The sequence below is a fragment of the Dermacentor albipictus genome, chromosome 10 (assembly GCF_038994185.2).
Source record: "Dermacentor albipictus isolate Rhodes 1998 colony chromosome 10, USDA_Dalb.pri_finalv2, whole genome shotgun sequence".
Taxonomy (NCBI): Eukaryota; Metazoa; Arthropoda; class Arachnida; order Ixodida; family Ixodidae; genus Dermacentor; species Dermacentor albipictus.
The window spans coordinates 78720659-78747208 of NC_091830.1; the positions used below are offsets into that span (position 1 = coordinate 78720659).

General features: G+C 47.2%; 1 protein-coding gene across 15 annotated transcripts in view; it reads left to right on the forward strand.

Moving 5' to 3' along the window:
* LOC139050262 (uncharacterized) overlaps nucleotides 1–26550 on the forward strand; it is a 228395-nt gene that overhangs the window by 73975 nt on the left and 127870 nt on the right. For all 15 annotated transcript variants that reach the window (XM_070526449.1, XM_070526458.1, XM_070526453.1 and 12 more), the window contains 2 exons: nucleotides 22520–22573; nucleotides 24130–24156. In XM_070526449.1, the coding sequence (XP_070382550.1) occupies nucleotides 22520–22573; nucleotides 24130–24156 (81 nt within the window). The remainder of the gene's footprint in view (nucleotides 1–22519; nucleotides 22574–24129; nucleotides 24157–26550) is intronic.

Sequence of the window (26550 nt, forward strand, 5' to 3'; positions counted from 1 at the left end):
CTAAACATGACTTTCTCTTCGGTTTTTACTAGCGAATCCACTGACATGTGCGAAATTTTACCATAGACTGATACCCATACAAATACAATTAGGTTGAGCCTAATGGCATCGTTAAACTTATTCATTCACTAGAAAATTCATCGTCAACCGGAATCCATCGAATCAATGCCAAGGTGCTCAGAAACAGTAAGCATCTTTCGAGCATCATTGCTGCAAAAATTTTCCAGCAAACTCTTAATACAGGTACTATGCCGCTTGACTAGCGCGTTGCCCAAGTAAACCCAGTTTTCAAAAAAGGTACCAAGTCTCGTCGCAAAAACTACCACCCTATTTCAATCGCATGCGGAAGCTCCAAATTATTAGAACATGTCATTTCTTCTAGTGTAGCCAAAGTTGTATGCTTCATCAACTTTTTTGATCCTAACCAACACGGCTTCCCTAAAGGCCATTCCTCCGAGAAGCAGCTCGCTTTGTTCTTGCACGGCATTCACTCATCTCTTGATAGTAACACACCTGTCCATGCATTTGGGATTGATTTCGAAGAGGCGCTCGATAAAGTGCCTCAAGCTCGTTTACTACTCAAACGTCCAACATAAAATCTACACAAATCAGTTCCTAATTGGATTCAAGCATTCCTAACAGACCATCATCAATTCGTCTATGTTAACACACATTCTTCATCATTCTCACAAGTATTATCCTGTGTCCTCCAGGACATGCTCCTTGGGCCACTTCTGTATTTAATATATGTTAACGACTTACTCCATCATCTGTCATCGAAAGTGCGCCTTTGGCCGATCATTGTGTTCTTTACCACCCTATAACAGACTCGTCCGATACTTATATCCTCCATAACGATCTTGATCACATAGAAGAGTGGTGTAAAACTTAGTTGATGTCTCTCACCGTTAACAAAACTACACTAATTTCATGTCACCCTGTCGCAACTTCACAACTCTTGAATCCACCAATACCAAATTTTCGGTAATTCCCGGTGATTCGCTCAAATACCTAAATGTTCACATCTCCCACCACCTAATTTGGACCGATCATGTTAATCAAGGTACTAATTCTGCAAATTGTGACTTGGGATACATCCGTCGCAATCTAGCCCTTGCACCTTCCTCTGTTAAGCTCTTTGCACACATCACACTAGTTCGTTCAAAACTATATAATGCTAGTGAATGATATCATTCTTTCCAGTGAAACCGAATTAAAACGCTCGAAGCAGTCCAGAATCAAGCGTCTAGATTCGCCTCGAGCGATTACTCTTACAAATCAAGCATCACAGCACCAAAATCACAATTTGATCTACCCGACCTGGCTCATTGGCGAAGAAATTTTGGAGTAAATGTTTATCACAAGTTATTTCACTGCTTGCCGCCTAAAAATTACCTCATCGTTCCCGGCCATCGCATTCCACGCAACACCCAACCAAACGCCATCGTTCCTCCCCGTGCGCACACATCAAAAATTCAGCAATCATTTTTTTTATTCGTAGTGCACGCGACGGGATTCGCCTTCCAGCCCATAGGGTAACGATACCGAGCCTGCATCATTTAGATCTGCCATCAAGGAAACCACACACATTCACGTTAACACATAGGATTATAGAGTATACCTTTACTATTTTATTTGTCACGCCTGGCATTTACTAACTGATTTGTATTACTTTCACCTGTATGCACCAGTTTTGACTCTATTATGTTATATTCCTTGTACCCACCTCTCATGTAATGTCCCTAATTGGGACCCTTTAGGTATAGTAAAAAAATGGGAACCCAAACGGTTACCCCAAAACAAATGTCTGGCATTAGAAGAAAAAATTATCCTGGTCCGGGACTCATGCCCCAGGCCACCGCCTTTCCAGGGAAGCCGCTCTAACATATGAACTAACCACGTGGCTAGCAGATGGCAGGGTGAAGTCGAATTTGTCAACAACTCAAAGCAAAGCAAGAGTTTGACGTAATAGTTCTGCGGAACCCCGCTAAATATAGGGGAGTAATTATTAAGGGAAAATCAGACATACACCCGTTCGTAGCAGATGCTATAAAGAAAACCCATAAAGGTTCCTCGAAAGCAAAGTCGCGAAATTGAAGAAAAATTGGTACTGGTGCCGGATTAGAGCCCTGGACCACCGCCTTCCAGGTCAGCTGCTCTAATATCTGAGCTAACCACGCGGCTAGCAGATGACATGTTGAAGTCGAATTTGTCAACAGCTCGAATCAAAGCAAGAATTTGACGTACTAGTCCTGCAGAAACCCGCATGGCGGGGAGAAGTAACTAATAAAGTGAAAATCAGACATGCACCCACTCAAGTAGTTGCTACAAAAAAATCCATACGGGTACCTCGAAAGAAAAGTCTCGCAGTTGAAGGAAAATTCGTACTGGTGCCAGACTAGTGCCCTGGACAACGTCTTTCCCGGTGAGCCGTTCTACCATTTGAGCTAACCAAGCCGCTAGCAGATGACATGGTGTAGTCTAATTTGTCAACAGCTCGAAGCAAAGCCAAAATTTGACGTAATAGCTCTGCGGAAATCCGCATGGTGGAGATGAGCAATAATTAAAAGGAGAATCAGTCATGCACCCGTTCATGGCAGTTGCTACAAACAAAACACATTCGTCTTTCTCGAAAGCAAAGTCTCGCAGTTGAAGAAAAATTCGTACTGTTGCCGGACTAGAGCCCAGGACCACCGCCTTTCTGGGTCAGCCGCTCTACCATCTGAGTTAACCAAGCGGCTAGCAGGTGACATCGTGAAGTCTAATTTGTCAGCCACTCGAAGCAAAGCAAAAATTTGGCCTAATAGTTCTGCGGAAACCCGCATGGTGGGGAGAAGTATTTAATAAAGGGAAATTAGACATGCACTCGTTCGTAGCAATTGCTACAAAGAAAACCCATGCAGGTTCCTCGAAAGCAAATTCTCGCAGGTGAAAGAAAAACTTCTACGAGTGCGGGATAAGAAACCTTGACCACCACTTTCCCTGGTCAGCCGCTCTACCATCTGAGTTAACAAAGCGGCTAGCAGATGACATGGTGAAGTCTAATTTGTCAACAACTCGAAGCAAAGCAAGAATTTGACGTAATAGTACTGCGGAAACCTGCATGGTGGAGAGAAGTATTTAATAAAGGGAAAATTACACATGCACTCGTTCGTAGCAGCTGCTACGAAAAAGTTGCATACGGGTTCCTCGAAAGCAAAGTCTCGCAGTTGAAGAAAAATTCGTACTGCTGCTGGACTAGAACCCTGGACCACCACCTTACCCGGCCAGCCACTCAATCATCTGTGCTAACCAGAAGGCTAGCAGATGGCAGGGTGAAGTAGAATTTGTCAACAGCTCGAAGCAAAGCAATAATTTGATGTAATAGTCCTGCGGAAACCCGCAAGGGGGAGAGAAGTAATTGATAAGGGGAAAATCAGGCATGCACCCGTTCGTAGCAATTGCTACAAAGAAAACCTAAGTGGGTACCTCGAAAGAAAAGCCTCAAAATTGAAGAAAACTTCACCGCACTCAAGCCCTGGACCACCACCTTTCCGGGCTAGCCGCTCTACCATCTGAGCTAACCAGGCCGCTAGCAGATGGGAGAGTGAAGTCGAATTGGTCAACTGGAAGCAAAGGCAAGGGTTAGACGTAATAATCTTGTGGAAACCCGTGAGTTGGAGAGAAGTAATTAATAAAGGGAAAATCAGGCTTGCACTCGTTTGCAGTACTTGCTACAAAAAAAATCCATACGGGTAGCTCGAAATTAGGTGTGCAATTTAAATATTTTCGGCTAATTTCGGATGGACATTTTTCCTTCACCTCCTAGACATTGTACTAATCTTTTTTGTAGAATTTCTGGCCATAATTATAGTGTTCCCTAACGTCAAGCCAGTCAACTGCGTTCCTAATGAATTCTCTGTCTCTGTGCTCCTTCCTCGCGTCTTTTGATGACTCCTAGGTTTTGCGAAACTTGAAATGGCTTTGTCCTCTCCACCCTCCCCCTGTATAGTTTTGATTAGGTTGCTTTGGGTACCGAAGCATAAATGGCTATCTATAAACAAAATTACAGATTTCTTGGCAAAAGCGTCCCTGAATGGCCCAGTCACTCAAATCCTACCAACATCAGCTTTCATCATATCGGGTTAGATTTCACTGGCAAATCTTGTTCCAGGAATTTGGCGTCCCTTCTTTAACAAACTACTCCGATTTGTTGCACTTGGCACAATATTGCAATATAATATTGTGTCGTACACGAGCACTTCAAGTCGCAATCACTAGACTACGGTGCCGAATTTCATTTATAAATTTTTACCTACACAGCTGGGCTGGCTGTCTCAGCAAACTCTCTTTCTCTCTTGCGGGGAACAAAAGCAATTCTTTTATTTTTTTTCGTTATCCTAAATTTCCTAACATCCGTAATCCTAAATTTATTTTCCTAATCCTAATCCTACACTTCCTTATATATTTTAAAATATATGCTGAATTGCTCAAAAGAAGAATAAAAGGACTATTCTACTTTCTTAAATCGGACCTAAATGTTCTAAATTTACTATCGTCGGGTGCTTCGACCCTTGGGTACAACAACAGAAACTTTCGCGATGCCATCGAAGATTTTATTGCAAAGCCAAAAAGACATCGACTACAAGTTAAGGACTTAACGTTTCACGATATTTATATAAATTGATTAGGTAGCTTTAGTTTTGTTTTAATTTATTCCTTCATTCTATAACAATTATCAACTGCAATATATGCAATATTTCTCATATGCCTGTGCACGAACATTGTTTACAATTTTCGTTTTTTAGAGCGCAGCTCTTTGGCGTCCGTTCCTGGGTTTCGCGTCGTCGTCGGCGTTGTCGTCGGCCTCGTAACCAGCTCCGCCCCCCTTTCATCCCCCCAGCGCTAGCAGCGACCGACTGATACCGCTGGATGCCGCTGACGCCGCTAGAGAGTCAAGATAACGTGACTGCATAGAACACCGTCGCCGCCATGCAGAAAGAGGAGGAAAGGGTCCCCCCCCCCCCTGTTCTTGTGTGGCGGATAGGGTGCTCTTCAGTTGCCGACGCGCCGGTTATTTCACGTAGGCCCCGGCACGTCGACGAATACGTGACCACCTTCCCACGGCTAGACCTGGTTCTTAGCGCGCTGCGGAAGCGAGGGTATCATATTGTTTGTGTCGGCATCGGCGGCGTTGTCCCTGAAACCAACTCCGCAGCTGGGGTTGACTCACTATCGGCGTCAGCGGCATCAGTCAGTCGCTGCTATCTCTTCCCTCCTCCCTTTATCGTGTTGTCCGCTTGCTGCGCGCGCTTCTGCCCCCATCGTTTGCCGCTGGGTGTACACGCCGCCCCCCTCCCCCCTCTTCCTGCGAGTCTCCGGTTGTCAAACCGCCGGCTCGAACTTAATTCTTTTCTTCGCTCCTCCTCCAATGCAACCCCTGTGCGGTGGCAATCAGAGAGCCAGATCGGTGGCGGCGGATCTTTATATGTGCACCGCCCGAGCCGAAATTGCCGCTGCCGTTCGCCCTGTGCGGTGGCAATCACAGAGCCAGATCGGTGGTGGCGGATCTGTATATGTGCACCGCCCGAGCCGAAATTGCCGCTGCCGTTCGCCACTGCGAAATTATCTGCCAGTTCTTTCTGAGCCATGAGCGAGACGACCGATGGAAGTCCTCCGTCTGCTGCTGCTGCTGCTGCTGCTGCTGCTGCTAAACGAGCTGCCGAGCAGAGGCCCAGCGCCGTCGCCGTCAGAATCCAGAGGTGCGTGCCGCCGAAGCAGAAGCTTACCGTCGCCGCCATCGAGATGATCCAGGAGTACGCGTCGCCGAAGCAGAGGCTAAGCGCCGCCGCCGAGAAGACCCTGCCGTTCGCGCCGCCGAAGCGGAGGCTCATCGCTGCCGTCGAGAGCAACCAGCAGTAAGCGAGGCTGAAGCAGAAGCTCATCGCCGCCGCCGAGAAGACCCTGCAGTTCGCGCCGCCGAAGCGGAGGCTCATCGCCGCCGTCGAGAGCAACCAGCAGTAAGCGAGGCTGAAGCAGAAGCTCATCGCCGCCGCCGAGAAGACCCTGCCGTTCGCACCGCCGAAGCGGAGGCTCATCGCCGCCGTCGAGAGCAACCAGCAGTAAGCGAGGCTGAAGCAGAAGCTCATCGCCGTCGCAGAGAAGACTCTACCGTTCGTGCGGCCGAGGCCGAGGCCAAACGCAAACAAAGGCTCGCAAACAGTCAGGGTGCAACAAATGCTTTCCGGCGACAGTTTACAGACAATCCGTTTGGAAGTTTGTGTTCAGTGTGTGATCGGCTTCCAAAATGACGTGAAACCGCTTCCGGATACGTGCCGTGAGAATCTCCGGTGTGCGTTTCCCAACTCGGACTTGTGTCAATTCAGACTGTGTTCTTCATGCATGCAATCTGTGCGGAAAGGTGAAATTCCTCATTGCGATCAATGAGGAATACCGAATCACAGAAAAAAATTCTGTGATAGCGCATGTGCGTTGCTCGATTTCTTTGCCTCAATCTATCGAAAAGGTGAAACAGCTTATTTGCTGCGCTCAAATTTCGCATTAGGAAGTAACGTAATCGTCAGTAATTTTTTTTGTATAATTAACTACCCACTCTTGGCCAATCCGCCAGAGTTTGCACGTGGCACTAACGCTTAATCTCTGCATCTACGGCTGTGTTGCTACGGTGCCAGTCGCTCTCACTGAGCAAATATTGTATGTAAACGAATTTTGGTATCTGCCCGACCTAATATATATATATATATATATATATATATATATATATATATATATATATATATATATATATATATATATTAGCCGCACCGTACAACGCCTCCTGGGCCATGGATGCGAACTGCCACAGCAAACAGGTCGCTCACTTTGGACAATCTGCCCATCTGCTTTGCGTCTGCCTACGCGGGCCACGTGGCGCATTTTGGTACGTTTTTGCTAACGCGACAAATCATATGGTCGGTTCTCCCCGCGCATGCGATGACCCGCCTTCTGACTCGTCACCGCAGTACGCCCGAGGACCGTCACTCGCCGATGCGGCCTCCTCCCTTCACTCACGAGGACGAAAACTAGTCGTCCCAGTCCACGAAGCACGGGCTGCGGCGCTATCAAAATCTGAAAAGTCCTCTACGAAGCCCGTCGAATATTATAGACGTGTTTGTGGACGGTGTTCACGCACCTGCGCTCGTGGACACTGGCACCGCCGTATCTGTAATGACCGCGCAACTTAGCAGTATGTTTTTGAAAGTGACGACGCTAGTTTCTGGGCTATCCCTCCGTACAGCCAGAGCTCCGTTGGTGTTGTCATTGCAGACGTTCTATACGCCATCGAATTCAACATTTCCTCAAGCTCGCATGGCCTCATCTTAGGCTGGGTTTTTCTGTCCCGGCACAATGCCGCGATTCATTGAGCACGCACCGAAATAAGAACTCTCAACGTTTTCACACTTGACGCTGGCCGACAGTCCTTCAACTTCGAATTAGCTACTCGTCAATTACGTCCCCACAGTTCTCCCGAACTCGTCAACGGTTGTGTCTGTCTGTTGCAGCAGCCTCTCCGACACCACTGCACTACTTTCTCCAGCCGACCCCTTTTGCAACCTAAACGGTCTGCTGCTCCCTTTTGCGACCATAGAATTACTGCGGGATCAAGCGCTATCACGGGCACGTCCTGTGCTACAGGGGCTTAGCAGAGAGAAGGGAACTAGGCGTCGGATTCCTGATTAATAAGAATATAGCTGTTAACATACAGGAATTCTATAGCATTAACGAGAGGGTGGCAGGTCTTGTTGTGAAACTTAATAAGAGGTACAAAATGAAGATTGTACAGGTCTACGCCCCTACATCCAGTCATGATGACCAGGAAGTCGAAAGCTTCTATGAAGACGTGGAATCGGCGATGGGTAGAGTGAAAACTAAATACACTATACTAATGGGTGACTTTAATGCCAAAGTAGGCAAAAAGCAGGCTGGAGACAAGGCAGTGGGGGAATATGGCATAGGCACTAGGAATATCAGGGGGGAGTTATTAGTAGAGTTTGCGGAACAGAATAATATGAGGATAATGAATACCTTCTTCCGCAAGCGGGATAGCCGAAAGTGGACGTGGAGAGGCCCCAATGGCGAGACTAGAAATGAAATTGACTGCATACTCTGCGCTAAACCTGGCATCATACAAGATGTGGACGTGCTCGGCAAGGTGCGCTGCAGTGACCACAGGATGGTAAGAACTCGAATTAGCCTAGACCTGAGTAGGGAACGGAAGAAACTGGTACATAAAAAGCCGATCAATGAGTTAGCGGTAAGAGGGAAAATAGAGGAATTCCAGATCAAGCTTCAGAACAGGTATTCGGCTTTAACTCAGGAAGAGGACCTTAGTGTTGAAGCAATGAACGACAATCTTGTGGACATCATTAAGGAGTGTGCAATGGAAGTCGGTGGTAACTCCGTTAGGCAGCATACCAGTAAACTATCGCAGGAGACGAAAGATCTCATCAAGAAACGCCAATGTATGAAAGCCTCTAACTCTACAGCTAGAATAGAACTGGCAGAACTTTCGAAGTTAATCAACAAGCGTAAGACAGCTGACATAAGGAAGTACAATATGGATAGAATTGAACATGCTCTCAGGAACGGAGGAAGCCTAAAAACAGTGAAGAAGAAACTAGGAATTGGCAAGAATCAGATGTATGCGTTAAGAGACAAAGCCGGCAATATCATTACTAATATGGATGAGATGGTACAAGTGGCTGAGGAGTTCTATAGAGATTTATACAGTACCAGTGCCACCCACGACGATAATGGCAGAGAAAGTAGTCTAGAGGAATTCGAAATCCCACAGGTAACGCCGGAAGAAGTAAAGAAAGCCTTGGGAGATATGCAAAGGGGGAAGGCAGCTGGGGAGGATCAGGTAACAGCAGATTTATTGAAGGATGGTGGGCAGATTGTTCTAGAGAAACTGGCCACCCTGTATACGCAATGCCTCATAACGTCGAGCGTACCGGAGTCTTGGAAAAACGCTAACATAATCCTAATCCATAAGAAAGGGGACGCCAAAGACCGACCAGCTTACTGTGCGTTGCCTACAAACTATTTACTAAGGTAATCGCAAATAGAATCAGGAACACCTTAGACTTCTGTGAAGCAAAGAACCAGGCAGGATTCCGTAAAGGTTACTCAACAATAGATCATATTCACACTATCAATCAGGTGATAGAGAAATGTGCGGAATATAACCAACCGTTATATATAGCTTTCATTGATTACGAGAAAGCATTTGATTCTGTCGAAACCTCAGCAGCCATGGAGGCATTACGGAATCAGGGTGTAGACGAGCCATATGTACAAATACTGAAAAATATCTATAGCGGCTCCACAGCCACCGTAGTCCTCCATAAAGAAAGCAACAAAATCCCAATAATGAAAGGCGTCAGGCAGGGAGATACGATCTCTCCAATGCTATTCACAGCGTGTTTACAGGAGGTATTCAGAGACCTGGATTGGGAAGAAATAGGGATAAAAGGTAATGGAGAATACCTTAGTAACTTGCGATTCGCTGATGATATTGCCTTGCTTAGTAACTCAGGGGACCAACTGCAATTCATGCTCACTGACCTGGAGAGGCAAAGCAGAAGAGTGGGTCTAAAAATTAATCTGCAGAAAACTAAAGTAATGTTTAACAGTCTCGGAAGAGAACAGCAGTTTACAGTAGGCAGCGAGGCACTGGAAGTCGTAAGGGAATACATCTACTTAGGGCAGGTAGTGACTGCGGATCCGGATCATGAGACAGAAATAATCAGAAGAATAAGAATGGGCTGGGGTGCGTTTGGCAGGCATTCTCAGATCATGAACAGCAGGTTGCCATTATCCCTCAAGAGAAAAGTGTATAATAGCTGTGTCTTATCAGTACTCGCCTACGGGGCAGAAACCTGGAGGCTTACGAAAAGGGTTCTACTCAAATTGAGGACGACGCAACGAGCTATGGAAGGAAGAATGATAGGTGTAATGTTAAGGGATAAGAAAAGAGCAGATTGGGTGAGGGAACAAACGCGAGTTAATGACATCTTAGTTGAAGTCAAGAAAAAGAAATGGGCATGGGCAGGACATGTAATGAGGAGGGAAGATAACCGATGGTCATTAATGGTTACGGACTGGATTCCAAGGGAAGGGAAGCGTAGCAGGGGACGGCAGAAAGTTAGGTGGGCGGATGAGATTAAGAAATTTGCAGGGACGGCATGGCCACAATTAGTACATGACCGGGGTTGTTGGAGAAATATGGGAGAGGCCTTTGCCCTGCAGTGGGCGTAACCAGGCTGATGATGATGATGATGATGATGATGATGATGATGATGAAGCGCTATCTTTGGTAGCAATCCGTCCCCATGCAATGTGATGTTGCGGTGAGGGAAATGTCTTCGCAACGTGGAAGCCATTGAAGCCGCGCAAGTTCTGGACAATAGGCTCTGTTATTTCGACGTCTGCTCCGTCACCCTGTGATCTCTTTGGATCCTCCATTGCTGATAACCTTAGGCCAGCCCAACGTTCCCAGCTTCTGCGGCTATTAGAATTTCGTTCTTCTTTTGACGTCTGGCAACCTTGGGCCGGACGTCCACTGTTACGGATCGCATCGACAGTGGCTCCCAACGCACACAGCGGCAACTATCGGTTCGCGTGTCTCCTGCAGAACGTCATGTACTAAACGAGCAAGTCGACGATATGCGTCCGCGCCCTGCGATTCTACATTCGAACAGTCCATAAGCATCAGTGGTCGTCCATGTTGCGAAAATAGACGATTATGTACGATTCTGTGTGGACTTTAGGCACCACCACAAGATTACTCGCAAGGAAGTTTACCCACTACCGCGAATTGACGACGCCATTGACAACATATAAGGAGCAGAACTCTTCTTCTGAGCTCAGCCCATTCGCAGGTACTACGGTCGACCGACAGCGATAGACCGATGACAGCTTTTGTCAAGCCTGTTAACTTGTACAAATTTAAAGTCATGCCATTGGGACTTTCTAATGCGCCCGCAACTTTTTAGCTCATGATGGACACCATTCCGGGCAACTAGATATGGCATACATGCTTGTGCTACCTTGACGATGTCGTTGTTTTCGCTCCGAACTTCCCCACGCGACTTCAATGCCTCCGGTGTGTTTTGACGTGCTTGCGAAAGGCCGGCCTAGAACTAAATTTAAAGAAATGCCGATTTGCAGTGCTGGAGCTGACAATACTTGGTTGCGTCGTCTCCAAGGACGGAATCCTCACCGATCCAGCCAAACTTCGCGGCCTTTGTCAAGTTCCCTAAAGCTACATCTGTCAAAGGCCTGCGCTGTTTTTTGGGTCTGCGTTCTGATTCAGGAGCTTCACCCAAAACTTCACCACCATCATATCGCCTCTGAAGAGGCTCCTTGAAAGCCGCGGCCTCCTCACTTCGTGGTCGTCAGAATACCACCATGCGTTCGCAATCGTGCGCCGTTTGCTAACGTCACCTCCAGTTTTGCGTCAATACAACCCGACAGCCCCTACAGAGGTGCACACTGATGCAAGCGGTGTTGGCCTCGGCGCAGTCCCTGCGCAGGCCAAACACAGGTTTCTTGAATACGTTGTTGCTTATGCGAGTCACCCGCTTACGAAACCCGATTGTAACTATACCGCGATGGAAAAAGAATGTTGGCGATCGTCAGGGATCATAGTAAGTTCCCGCCATATCTGTAGCCACACATTCGACGTCGTCACGGGCCACCACGCACTTTTTTGGTCATCGTCACTAAGGAGCCCTCAGGCAGCCTTGCCCGTTGGACACTTCACCTGCAGGACTGCTATATTCGTGTGCTCTGCCGTAGCGGCTGCCAGCACTTTGTCGCCGCCACCCTGTCGCTCTCTGCTTTGCCCGATGGCAATGCCCGCTCTTCCATATCCCAGCTTGCCGTTTGTTCCACCGACCTTCGCTTCATCGCTTCTGAACAGTGGAAGGGACACTGGATCCTCTAAGTGATAGGCTTGCTCTCTAATCCATCAGTACAACTAACCACTCACCTACTACGTCGCCAAGCCCACCATTTCGCCATTCATGATGACCTAATCCACTGACGCAATTGCACCGCTGATGGTCACCAGTGGTTGCTTGTAATACCCCGTTGTCTGCGTTTTGAAATATGCCCGTCGTTCCTCTCTGATCCAGAGTGTGCACACAAGGAAGTATTCAAAACTTACTAGCGCATTTGACAGCGGTACTATTAACGCCATATGTGCAGCTACGTTCAGATTTTCGTTCACTCGTGCCCCGATCCTAAGTGCCGAAAATCTTCGCCGCACCTCTCGCCAGGTGGTCTGCAGCCGTTACCTTGCCCTACCCGGCCGTTCGGGAGCGTCAGCTTCGATCTGTATGGGCTATTTCCCCTGCCATGTACTAGAACCGTTCAAGCATCGCGGCTGTAAACCACCTCACGCGATACGTCATAACTGCCACCCACCCGGTGGCTACAGCACGCGATGTTGCCTCCTCCTTGCTTCGCCGAATAATACTGCCTCATGGTCCACCATAGGAGTTGGTCAGCGATCGTGGAAGTGTCTTGTCCTCGAAAGTCGTCCAAGCCATCGTTAAAGAGTGCCACATTGTGCAGTGCACAAATACTGCTTACCATCCGCAGACCAATGGCCTCACAGAACACTTTCACCGTACGCTTGGCGACATGCTCGCAATGTACGTAGACTCAGGCCCCACAAATTGATTGCCATTCTGCCCTTTGCAACCTACGCGCACAATACCGCCACTCAGAACATCACTGGCTTTTCACCGTTTTTCTTAGTGCGTCGCACACAATCGACGCAATCCTTCCGTGCACTGGACGAGGATGACGATATAGGCTTGTTTACTAGCCATCATTGAAATGTATCTGTACAGCGCAACAGAACAAAGACACACGAAGAAATGAAGATGAAGAGAAGCGCTTGTCTTCGTCCTAGTTTCTTCTTGTGTCCTTCTTTTCATGCGCTGAACACATACCATCCGTCAAGCAGGATGCATCAGAGTGTGTGCCTATTTCTGCCACAGCCAGACTTGCCGAAGAGTATCTCGATCTCGCGCGGGGCTTTACTTCAAATTACCAAAAGCGCCAGAAAGGCGTTGCCGGGGACACCACTTCTGCGCCCACTTTCCTTCTAGGAGCACTTGTGTGGCTGTCGGTCCCCTCCACTGCATCTGGACTCGTCGAAACTACTGGCCAAATGTAAAGGCTCCTACTGCATCTGCGAACCAACATCTCCGGTCAACTGAGTGCTCGAGCTCTTCGATCAGTCTTCGAACAATCGCCGTCGTAGACCAGACATTGTCAATGTCGACCGCCTTCAGACCTACCATGGCCTACTCAGTGACATGATCTTTGGTCGCCGGGTGGAACCGTTTTCGTTCGCGGGGTAATTGTAGAGAAGGATCGGGAGGATATAGTGGGTCGTCATTTGCAGCACTTTATAGTGGATCCGCTTCTTCAGCGCTATTACTCGTGAATTCCGCTCGCACTCGGAGTCCCTGATCTGTCTAGACTGTCGCCACTGCGATTACATATATAGATATATATGAAAAGAAAGGGAACCCACACGTGCATTTAGTATGTGATCAGAAGTGAAAGACAATGAAAAAACTTATTGATAGTGGCAGCGGAACTCGCAACCTTCACGTTAACATATGGATGGTATAAAATTGCCCGCCCATTGCGCCATTCAACATTCAGGTACCATTCCTCAGATTAGGGCCCTGCCAATTTTACAGCGATTATATTTTAGTCCATCTAGCCTCTCACGCCTACCCAGTGACTCACGTTTGCTACTAGCCAGGGCTCCAGGGTACTTGGTCATTGTCCGGATGCAATTCTGTCACTCCAGCGTCATCATTCACGCTTCGTAATTCAACTCTCATGTTGATGTTGCCATCATGTCATCGTCGCCATGCATTCGTCATCATATTATCGTCATTCCCTCGCCATCAGGCTATCTCGTAGCTTTGTCATCAATGCACAAACGCCGTGCAATTGTATTCATGTCATCGTCATCAAACTGCCTTCGCCATTGAACGGCGTCATTCCTTCATTGTCATTCCATAGCAATCATGATGTCGCCATTACAGTGCGAATATACCACCATTGTCGTGCCATCGTCCTAACTGCGTCACCATCGTATAGACGCCGTTACACATTCGTCGTCTTATTGTCGTCGTGGTGCCGTCGTTGTTGTTTCATCACCATTTGAGCTTCGTTATCCAATTCCCGCCACCACAATCTCGTAGCGTCGTCGTCTTTATGCCATCGTCGTCATTCTAATGCCCGCCTGCTCCTAGCCGTTGTCACACTGTCGCTTCACTATCGTGGTCATTTCACCGTTGTCCTCTATCCGCCGCAATACTACAGTGTTTATACGGCCTTGTAGTGTACTCGCCCCAGCGGGAGCGAAAAGAAAACTGTTCTCCTGAAGGTTTGTCACGAGAAACATGCGCACGAGTCTAATAGATTGCGTTGAATCCTGTGGACCACTGCAACCGTCTTCGTTCCATCAACGTCCTACATTTGTCGTTCCATCGTGGTCACTGCGTCATCATCATAGAGCTGTCGCCATGTCTACTGTTAGATATGGAGCTGTTTCCTGCGATTACTTCGAGTTCCCCAGACCACATCGGATTGCAGCACAGCTAATTGAGGAATGCAGAAGCAGGAAAGCGCATTCCAGAGGAGACACGTGCAAACAAGTTTGCGGCCCCCAGGTCGTGTGCCGCCGGGATTAGAAGGGGCCCTGAGACAATGGAGCTCAATCGTCCCCCTTCGCCTTTGAAGAAGGCATTTGCCACCGCTGCGGAGCCGAGTCACCGGGAGCAGGTGGGCCCTTGCACAATGGAGCATGAGCGCCCCCCCTCCTTCTCCACCTTAGAAGTGGATTGCAATTCTGCGAGGCAAGAGCGCAGTACCGGGAACAAGTGATCAAGAGTGGAGGACCAGGCGCTGACTCTCTTCGCCGGGTATGACGCCATCGCACGGGCGCCTGCCATTGGCGGAAAGTGGCGTCATCGGAGCGGACTCTCCTATTGGTCGAACATGACGTGACTTCCAGTGCTCGAAGGGTTTATAAGAAGCCTTCCAGAGAGACCTGAGCATTCTGGGATTTTCCCTGATTCCCTGATTCACCTCTCTCGAACTTCTTGCCGCGGGCCGCAGCGTCCGAGTTGCTGCTGGCCCGTAATGACTGTACGAATGTTACTGGACGCTCACCTCCTTGTAAATAATGTAGGATAAACCCTCCCAAGTTTTGCGTCTTCATCCCGAAGTCCGTACCTCAACCCCTACATCTGGTTGGCAGCGGTAGGATCGCCTCCGAATGCATCATCTGGTGGCAGCGCTACGGATAATCCTTCGTCGAGAGAGATCCTAAGGAACCGGGAAGAGATAAGAAGAGAGAGCCTTCCTCGAAAGAGGTCCGAAGAAACTGGGAGTAGCGAAGAAGGAGCGAGCCTTCGACCCAGGGAGTCCGGAGGAACCGGGAACAGCGGACAAGGGAACCGGATGGCAGGGTGCTGCAACCGTAAGTGAGCGCGTGGTTTTTTTCCTTATGATTCGCCAGACTCAAATGTTGTGTGTTCATTTTGATAGTTTTGGGAATCGGGAGTTTGATGCATTGTGTGTTTGCACAAATTAATTAAGGAAAACAGTTTTAACCACCTGTCGGGGCAGCTGCCATGGATCTTAGAAGGTTGACGAGGTTAGACTTGTTGTTGGTGTGCGACGATTTGGGAGTTGAGGCGGACGAACGGATGAAAACGCCAGCTATCATTAAAGGCGATTCAAGATAGTGGAAATGATGGCAAAAGCATTGAGCTTGCTTGGGAGGTGATACAGGAGCCACGGGAGCGAGAGCGTCGTGTACGTTTGCGAGAGCGTCGTGAACTTAGGAGTAAGCGTCAGCGTGAAGAACGCGAGAATGAACGGAAGCATGAGCTTCAAGAACTTACTCTTAGGTGTGAGCGTCACGGACGTGAGAATGAACGCGAACGTGAGCGAGAGGAAAAGTATGAGAGAGAGAAGGCAGCACTGATCAAAGAGATACAGTATTGTGATCAGTTATTGGCACAGAGACAACGGCTGTCTGAGAATTCTGTACGTAGTACAGAGCGAAAGAATGAGGTAGCATAGAGCGGATTTTCGCCAAAAGCCAACGAGAAGAGTAGTGCCTGTGAGATTGGCTGCCGATTCATAAGTGAAGGGAAAAGGCTAGCTGCTAACGATGCCTTAGTGGCAACAGAGGCCGTTAAAGGCCGTAGTGAAAGCGACGAGGTGCTGTGCCAACAGATGACTGTAGAGACAGCTAGGCCAGCTGCGCACAAATTGGCACAGTTACCGCGCGTGTGCGTCGCTGGTAATGTTAGCGAGGTTGCTAGCGAAGAAAAGGGTACTGTTGACGCGACAGAAGCGAGCACCCATGTAGAGCCAGATCTGCGTGCAGAAGTGAGGTGCGAGCTGGACGATGCAGGTGAGAGTAGTTCTCGGGATGGCGAGCTCCGTAGTCCACGAGAGAACAACTGCATTGTTCAGGGATCGGTGCGGCTCTCCGCCAGTCTAGGTAGCCTAGAGATGGATGATTTAATTAGGAATCATTCGGACTGTGCGCGTGAGACAGCGATCGATGCCGACGGGATGTGTGCCGATGCACAGCGTGCGCTGGGCAATGTAGTAGAGGGCAGTTCGCAAGAGTGCGAGTTGTCTAACTCGAGTAAAGCCTGCTGCATTGTGCCAGAGTCGGTTGAGCTGTCCGCCAGTCGAGGCAGAGAGAGTGTTGATTTAAGTGAGAATCACTCAGACTGTGCGGGTAAGAGACCGATCCAGGCCGACGAGATGTGTACCGGCCAGCACGAGGCACGAGAAGGCGACATGAAAGTGAGTGCGAAGAGAAAGCGCCGTAAAAAGAAGCGCAGTAAAGACCGGAAGACGGTAATTAATGTAGCGCCGCCAAAGATGGCAAGAACCCCAAATGGGCAGGGCGCGAGGAAGAAGGTGCGGTTGTCTAGGACGATGTTGACGCATCGAAAACGTTCGAGCCACCGGTCAAAGGGGGACCGCGAACCATGGTCTGCACGGACGCGGACAAAGGGCACGAGGCAGTTAAACTCCTCGTCGTTCCGTAGTTCTTTTCACAGCTCAGCGTGCAGTTCGAAGAAACGCAAGGTGGCAGGACGAGACCAGGTGGGGAGTAGCGACGCGGTCAATCGAGTTCGTGTTGAAAGCGGGGCGCGAGGACGCAAATTAGCAGGAGACCGTAACGTATTGGGGGAGCTGATAGTGAATCAGCCCTTTTGTTGTCTCTCGGCAGCCAGAGTAGCTTTCAGACCACGCCCACCCCGAGTACGGCTCAAAGTATGAGTCAGTCAAAAACGTTTGAAACGGGAGGCCAAGAGCCCTTCCGTAGAAATGAAGTGTGTTGTTTTTAATTTTGAACATTTGCAAATTTTCGCGATTTGAGACAAGGGTTTCTTTCAATGTGTAAGGTATGAGCTTTGTTTATGTTTTCGTTCGAGAAGCTCGAGATTTGAAAGATGCGTTTTAGGTAAACATGTAGTCTCGCGAGATGTTCATTAATAAGTATATAGGCTTTCTTTTTTTGTGTGCGTGTGTGAGTAACCTGAGGGTCAAGGTTATTGTTAAGAGGCCTATCGTAACACGCGTGTGTGTTATTTAACCTTCTTTCTTTTTAAGTGTTGAATTTTCTAAGGTTAAGCGCGTAGATTTTCAGTGAGTGCATGATTTGCACGGAGAAGCGTTCTTAGTTCCATTAGCGCGTGTCCTGTGTGGACGGAAGGAAGCAGACTTTATGACTGGGTTGCTAGTGTGTGTGGACGGCAGCCGTATTCTGACCTCTTTAGTGAACGTGCGTGGAAAGAGTTAGTAGAAGACGCATCATTTTAAGAGTTCTGCGGAGTGTGTTAGTCCCGCGAGTTTAATTGTTCGTTTACGTCACGTGTCCTGTAGGACTTTCAGGGAAGAAACGTGAGTAAGCGTGAATGCAAAGTTTGCCTACAACGCAAGTACGCGTTTTGTTTAGTGACCACAAGGCTAGTGCGCTTGTGATTACGTACTTGTGAGGTAGACCAGATTGTTCAGTGGCACCAATACGTGCGATAAGTACGCCACTGCGATAGATTGGAAACATGCTGTTCGTGTAGTTAGGCCACTTAAGTTATGTTCGGCTGTTTTCATTTGTTGTTTGCATCGTCAACGACCCTTTTGTTTTGCAACAACAATAGTACTCTGGTCTTGTCGGCAATCGAGGAGAAATGGATAGCTGTTTGGAAGGGTGGTTGGAACTGCTTTGTCAAAATTGGGGAACTAAAAGATCAGGGTTGATTTTGACTCAGTAATAGCCTGGCGAGTCAGGGGCGAAGAGCCTGCGCTTACGCGTGGTGCAGCGCTGTGTTGTTTGGTTTGTTTGACGTATGTTCTCCAGGGCCCAGGATCCCGAGGGTTGTCAAACGAGGCTCGACCCCAGTACCCTGCAGCTTCTTTCAGCGTTCCTCATGGCCAGCGAATTGAGTTCACCGGCCATTCAGAACAACCGGGGCGAGGACGAGCTGTTAGATATGGAGCTGTTTCCTGCGATTACTTCGAGTTCCCCAGACCACATCGGATTGCAGCACAGCTAATTGAGGAATGCAGACGCAGGAAAGCGCATTCCAGAGGAGACATGTGCAAACACGTTTGCGGCCCCCAGGTCGTGTGCCGCCGGGATTAGAAGGGGCCCTGGGACAATGGAGCTCAATCGTCCCCCTTCGCCTTTGAAGAAGGCATTTGCCACCGCTGCGGAGCCGAGTCACCGGGAGCAGGTGGGCCCTTGTACAATGGAGCATGAGCGCCCCCCCTCCTTCTCCACCTTAGAAGTGGATTGCAATTGTGCGAGGCAAGAGCGCAGTACCGGGAACAAGTGATCAAGAGTGGAGGACCAGGCGCTGACTCTCTTCGCCGGGTATGACGCCATCGCACGGGCGCCTGCCATTGGCGGAAAGTGGCGTCATCGGAGCGGACTCTCCTATTGGTCGAACATGACGTGACTTCCAGTGCTCGAAGGGTTTATAAGAAGCCTTCTAGAGAGACCTGAGCATTCTGGGATTTTCCCTGATTCCCTGATTCACCTCTCTCGAACTTCTTGCCGCGGGCCGCAGCGTCCGAGTTGCTGCTGGCCCGTAATGACTGTACGAATGTTACTGGACGCTCACCTCCTTCTAAATAATGTAGAATAAATCCTCCCAAGTTTGGTTTTCATCCCGACGTCCGTACCTCAACCCCTACACTACATAGTCAGGACAAACCCTGGTGAGCAAGCCTCACGGGAAAGTGACATCTCCACTTTTTTCAAGCTGTCTTCGGTACTAATTTCGCTCTGCGCTTTTATGACCTCACAACAAGCTCGCGACACCTCACCATTTACCACCTCGTTTGTCGTATTGCTATGGTCCCCAATGTGCATCAATCTTAATATATCTTATATCCCCCCAGAAATGTCCTATCTTATGCCCAGATTGGCATTTGCGCGCCTTAGCTTTGGTATTTTAAAAATCATGAAATTCAACCTTGCGGGCTGGCACAATTGTAATTTATCATCTACTGCCTACTTACACTTCTAGTTATCAATTACTGCGGCCTGGCTATCCCATTTCGTGGCTTACTGGTTAGCTCAGATGTTCGAGAAACCGTGCCGTCTTAACTCCGCCACCCCTCGTCTAAAGGTGTTGCAGCATATGTTACAATGAAAAGGAAGTGTGGTGCCGTAGATGTATACCGTGTGGAATAGCTAGATGCAGTTTTCCTAGTACAGCTGCAGCTAGAAGTTCATATAAACTGTTGCGATGTGCATCTCTTCGCTTAACGCACAGAAAGTGATAACCGCGCTCCTGAACATTGATATAATTATTCATTATGGTAATAAAGTGACAACAAACCCTGCTGCGTAATTAACATTGTTATGGACAGTTTTAAAGACGGCTACGTGTTCACGCTGGCTATCTTAGAACTTGTCACACACATACATGTGCAGCCAAAGGAGCACTCCCGCAAGTTACCATCGGTAAATTGCACGACCATGTTTCTCTAGCCTGCAGGTTTGCGCCTACCATAATTTCTTATTGTGTGTAAAGGGGTGCAGGCTCAACTGTTCCTTCACGTATACTTCGTCATTGACCTGTCTTACACAGCGTATATTCTAATCAAGGACTATCTTTGCACCAACTCGATTCCGCACCGCGCCAAGCGAGTTGGTTCCACTTATCTCGGCAGCATACTTTCTGTATTGCTTTGAAGAGTCTGCCACTTTTCTCAGACCAATTTTACAACCTGTAAAATCTTGCTAATAGATGTCTTGAACTGAGAAAAATTGCAGACCTTACGAGACTTCTTAGGTGTTGGAGCGCGAAAACGTGATATTGCAATTGGTGAAATATTTCCGCGTGTTCCTTGTCTGCGCAAGCTCTCACCTGCGTTCTAACTGCGCCTCGGTAAAGCCAAACCAAGACGCGCTAAGCGTCGCACACTGCTCGCTTGCCCGTGAGTTCATAACTCGAAGCACCATTCAGCGCGTTCAATTGAGAAACAATGTTTTTTACGCGCAAGTGTAGATGCCCCGTACGTGAAATCGGCGGGGCTATCTTTTTCGGAGCGAGGGAAGCGAGCGCCGTAGGAGGAAGGCACCAGCAGGTGAAGAGAATCGCCGCGTTCGCGTCCTTTCCCTTCGTACTTCGACCCCGCGGTGCTCGCTAAGCATGGTCGCAGCGTCTCTCCTGTGCATGCGGACTGTTATGCACATTCCCTGTGGCACACCAGGCGTCGCACCATAGAGGCCAATTTCGCGTGCCGTGACAGCGTTCCGGCCCTCCCCATTTGTGCTTCGACGCCACGGTGACCGCTGTGCATGTGCACGGCGTCCATACGCTTTCGCCTAACCCACGTACGCGAAGTGTAACGCCTCTGTACCTTTTATTTTAAATGCTCATTTTATACGCTTATAAGGTGGCGCTACCTTCTCTCCTTTGATTGAGCGCTCACGTGCTCAATGACGCACGCACTATTTCACACCTTCTTTCAGCCAGAACCGTGACGCCGCCGGGGCGTAGCGGAAACGTGATTGTCTCGTGCCTGGGAAGACCCGGTTCAATTCACACCCAGTCCGAAAATATAAAATTTTCATTTCAACTTTATTCATTAACTTTGTTTTCAGAACCCTCCTTGAGAAATTTAAAGTCAATCCGAGCATTTTTGCCGTGTTTTTACTCTTTCGTAGTCGTCCATTTTTTGTACCATCGCTCTGTGGTGACGCCAACGACGCCGCATTTTTCCGTTGTGCCTCGTGTATTGCGTTCGCATCACAATACTTCTCCAACAACGATTTCACAAACGCGGTGCTATTCTTGGCTTCAACGTTTTTCATGGTGAGGCACAGACACAGCGCCACGTTCTCGAGAAGCTGAGGCAGAGGCTATTACCAGAGAACGTGCATACTTCTTTTCAGGCAGCTCTGTACAAAATCAGGGATAGAAATTAAACTTGACTGCCTGAACAAAGCAAATGACACCAGTTGTTCTGCTCCGTCGCAACAAAACTGTAAGCGCCAAGAAACAACTTGTAGTACTACGCTTCCGATTTCCTCGTTTAATCTATGTCGCGCTGCAGTGCGTTCAAAAGTACAGCGCATCAGGCCTCAAAACAGAGCCTTGGACAAAACGAAGGTGGGCTACGTCACATTGCTGTGCAAGGGTCCCCGTGCCAAAGAACAGCGCAGCTCCAAGCAAAGTTCACATATCGCTCCTTTAGGACATGTTCCACAAAAGACGCAGCTTGTTCAGAGGAAAGCCGAAGTCGAGATGAATTACTTAATACCTTCCATTGTGTGCGTGAGCCAAATCCTATTTAACCGCCTTACTGTTACTGTGGCCTTCGATAATACCATCCATTCCATATCATGCTAAACTATTGTCTTCGTGTAGTGGCCCGTCAAGGAACACTGCGTGTTTTTGAATAGCGCAGACGACGACACAGAAGTTCAACATGATTATAAGCATGGTCAGCATAGTGCCGTAAATACGTACGGTCATTGAATATTGTGCTTATAACCCATACTAAATAGTAGAATAAGGAATGTCACTAGAGTTAACCTTTCACAAAGGCGGCTTGGCAGGTCCTCTTGTTGAAACGCTGGCATCTCCCGCGACATTCCTTGGTGTACGCTGTTCGGTCCTCTAAGCCTCCACCTTTCTATGAACTGTCCTTCATGCAGAGCGTGATATAGCATCAAGTTAAAAATAAGTTGCACTTCCTCCTATCAAAAGGTAAGGGAGCGCCCCGACTCGCTTTCAACGTCCTTTGTGACAGCCTTCTGATCACATTTCCCCAATCGCTGTCGCCATTTTTTGTCAGTTTTCATTGCCACCTTAATCATCTTGCGGTAGATGATAAGCACATGGCCCTATGTTAAGGCTATTTAAGGCTATTTTTCTTGTTTCAGATAGCAACCTCCGAGCCCGAGATTATCGTGATTGCGAATATAGATATCCCAAAAGTAAGTAACTTCATTACGGGAATGTCAAGGTGACTAGTACGCTCTAAGAACATTGAAAATTGAAATGCCATTTGATGTAAGCGTTTAGCAGGATGAAAGAAGTTTGCTTTCGTACTGTGCATAAGAATACTAGCGAACCGCAAGGGAACACTGAAAGAATGTCGGTTCAAAGTCTAAAGAAAAGCTGAAATTAGGGAACAGGGCTTAAATATAATTATTTCAATAAAATACTATCTTCACTTGACCTAAAGATTCTTGTACTACTGTATACATACACATACTTATACGTAATAATTTTATATTGCCATGCCTATCGAATGATTTAGTGTCTTTGCTTGTCCGAAACAAGAATAGCTTTCCGACACTTCTCAGGGCACAACTTTTTGGTACCTAAATTATCTAGAATTCCTCCTTTCTGCTCGCTCATCGTTTCACCAAAAATTGGTCTGCTTCGTTACAGCGGGGAATAACCAAACTGCTTAGAATGCAATGGCCTTTTCCCACTAGTCCCTGTACGAACTAGTTTCTCATCTTCACGCTTCGCGTGACGGACTACAAGATGAGTGAAATCCTGACTGCTCAATATATGTTTTAGCACAAGTTGATGAAATCTGCTCAACACGCGTTCTATATTTTGCATACATGTTCCCATGTGTCTTACAATAACCTGTTCTGCGCACACCACGCTTTAACACACGATTTAGGACGATGACAAACCATGGCGCATGGTCACATTGTAATATTAAAAGTTTGTTTGGTTTGCATTTATGCCGGCACTGTTTTGTCGGCTGAAAGCAATGTTTTATGAAAATAAAGTCAGTTGGAAGGGCATCGCCCTATATCTTACACCTAATTTTGGCCTTTCTGTATGAATAAATTTTTCTTATTCATTTTTTTCGATGTTACCGAATTGCTGAGAAACAAATATTTATTCGTACTTTCAGGCTACCATCAGGACCAGCCTTACTTCTAGCTGCAATTGCTAAATTACAGCATGGCTCTGGCAGCTGTTATATGCAATAATTTGACCCAATAAAGCTACAAAAGTGGAAGAAAAGTTGCGCAGATTAAACGCGCATCTCGGAATCTATGTGAATTTGAACAGGCATGTAACGTACACCTTGAGAAGCGCCGAGGATTCAAACCAAATACAAGCATACAGGATTCAGCAATGGAGATAGCGAGAAGACGTTCAAAGAATGGTGAAAAAAAAGCAGGGAATAGGTTATAGGACCTGATTCCTTACACGTCGAGCTGCAGTAATGGTAAAAGAGCGAAATTTAGAAGAGATGCGCGCGAAACGCTATATTGATAAGCATGAATAGATTACCTCTTTAGCTCAAGCAGGCCTGATCACTGATTTTCACCACCCCGCTAGAATGGGGTTGCCAATAAAGCATCCTAATTGTAATCATCATCATGGAGAAGAAGAAGAATTATCAGTGAATCATAACTTGCTAGTGTATTAGGGCACTAAAGAGCGTGTTTTGAAAACAGGCTTTGTAAGTGCATTGATTGAGTGCTGCTTCAACAAAGTTCTTGCGTTTTCATTGCAGAGGTCCCGCATAGAAAATGACTCTTCGGTAAGTCAGAGGCATTTACTCACAAGCATAGAGCAACTGACAACGCGGTTCTTGTAACATCGTGATTTTACAATAGTTATCTAGTCTTTCCAACGCAGTGAAACAGTTGCCCTTCTTACGAGAAATATCACCGTTGTTATTTTCGCCGCGAATTGTCGGCCATCATTACCAGCGCGTAATCACATGAGAGTAAATAGCTTTTGGCCTTTATTTTTCAGAATAACGATGTCAAAGCAGCAATGGAAGAAAATTGCTCATTTAGGCTAGTGCCACCTGCTATAAGACATGATTTAAAGTAGTAAATCAAATAAGTGAACTTGCAGAGGACCTAGAATTTGCATCTTTGACGTAGTAAATAAGTGCAGTAACACAGCATAAAAGAAACGAAACGGGCAGATTACAAAACCGAGTACAGGAAGGTTCATTCCATTTCTTTGAACATGACAGGAAATCGACTTTTTTAGAGTGCAACCAAAATAAATATTGAACAATTTATGTTATGTCTTTATTAGGCGCCGACCCGCATGCTGCAGCTCCTGAAATTTATTGGAAGATGCGGATATTGATAGACTACCTGAGAATAGCGCTTTGTACCTGTCTGTTTTTCTCTGTATTTTGCCTTATTATGCCCAGACTATCATCATATCACCCGAAATGTGCGGAATATTACCAACCCTTATATATTGCGTTCATTTATTACGAGAAAGCATTTGATTCAGTCGCAACCTCAGCAGTCAGAGAGGCATTACGGAATCAGGGTGTATGTAAAAATACTGAAAGTTATGTATAGCGGCTCCACAGCCACCATAGTCCTTAAAGAAAGGCGTCAGGCAGGGAGATACGGTCTCTGGAATGGTATTCGCAGCGTGTTTACAGGAGCTTTTCAGAAACCTGGATTGGGAGGAATTGGGGATAAAAGTAAATGGAGAATACCTTAGTAACTTGTGATTCGCTGATGCTATTACCTCGCTTAGTAACTCAGGGGACCAATTGCAATGCATGCTCACTGACCTGGAGAGGCGAAGCAGAAGAGTGGGTCTAAAAATTAATATGCAGGAAACTAAAGTAATGTTTAACAGTCTCGGAAGAGAAAGCAGTTTACGATAGGTAGCCAGGCACTGGACGTGGTAAGGGAATGCATGTAATTAGGGCAGGCACTGACCACGGATCCAGATCATGAGAATGAGATAATCAGAACAGTGAGAATGCGCTGGGGCGCGTTTGGCAGGTATTCTCAGATCATGAATGTTTGCCATTATCCGTCAAGAGAAAATTGTATAGCAGCAGTGCCTTACCAGTACTCATGTGCGGCGCAGAAACCTGGAGGTTTACGAAAAGGGTTCTACTCAAACTGAGGACAACGCAACACGCTATGGAAGGAAGAGTGATAGGAGTAACGTTAAGGGATAAGAAAAGAGCAGATTGGGTGAGGGAACAAACGCGAGTTGATGACATCTTAGTTGAAATGAAGAAAAAGAATTGGGCATGGGCAGGGCATGTAATGAGGAGAGAATATAACCGATGGTCATTAAGGGTTATGGACTGGACTCCAAGGGAAGGGAAGCGTGGTAGGGGGCGGAAGAAAGTTAGGTGGGCGGATAAGATTAAAAAATTTGCAGGGACAACATGGCCGCAATTAGTACATGACCGGGTAGGTGGAGAAGTATGGGAGAGGCCTTTGCCCTGCAATGGGAGTAACCAGACTGATGATGATGATTATGGTGATCATCATCATCATAATCATCATACTTACAGTGTAACAGGCTTCCATGTGGTTTATAGTTAGGAAACCTGGTAGGATAGACTCGTTTAAACGAGCGGCTGCACCATATTTGTCATTGGCTGGCTATCTCGTGCCAGCAGGAAAAAGCATGAACATTGATTAATAATTGAAATGCTATACTTAGGCAGACACATCTCGATGTGTGTAAACAAACGGTAATGCATTCATGACAGGCACTTTACTCATTGGTACTGCAAACAACGAGAACCTGGGAGCAGTTATAAATAAATAGTGAAGCCCAAATGAAATATTATGCGAGAGCAAGCGCGAGAATTCTCCTGCGCAGTTTAGTAACAACATTTAACTTTATTAAGCACAGTGATTATTTCTTCTACGGAAAAAGCAATAATAAAAAGGTGTAGAACTAACATTTCTAATAGGCAAAAGCTTTTGCGTGAGTAAGATTGTTTACCCATTTATCATGAAGTGCGTTCCCCGTAGTATATGCAAGAGACACCCTTCTATAAAGATTGTGACAATAACAAGAATATATACAGTTGATTCCGAACCAAAATTACCGAAGGCTTTTACAACTTATGATAAATACCGTATTTTCACGATTCTGAGCACAGCCCCTCTATTTTCGCGAGTGAATTGGGAAAAACGTTTGC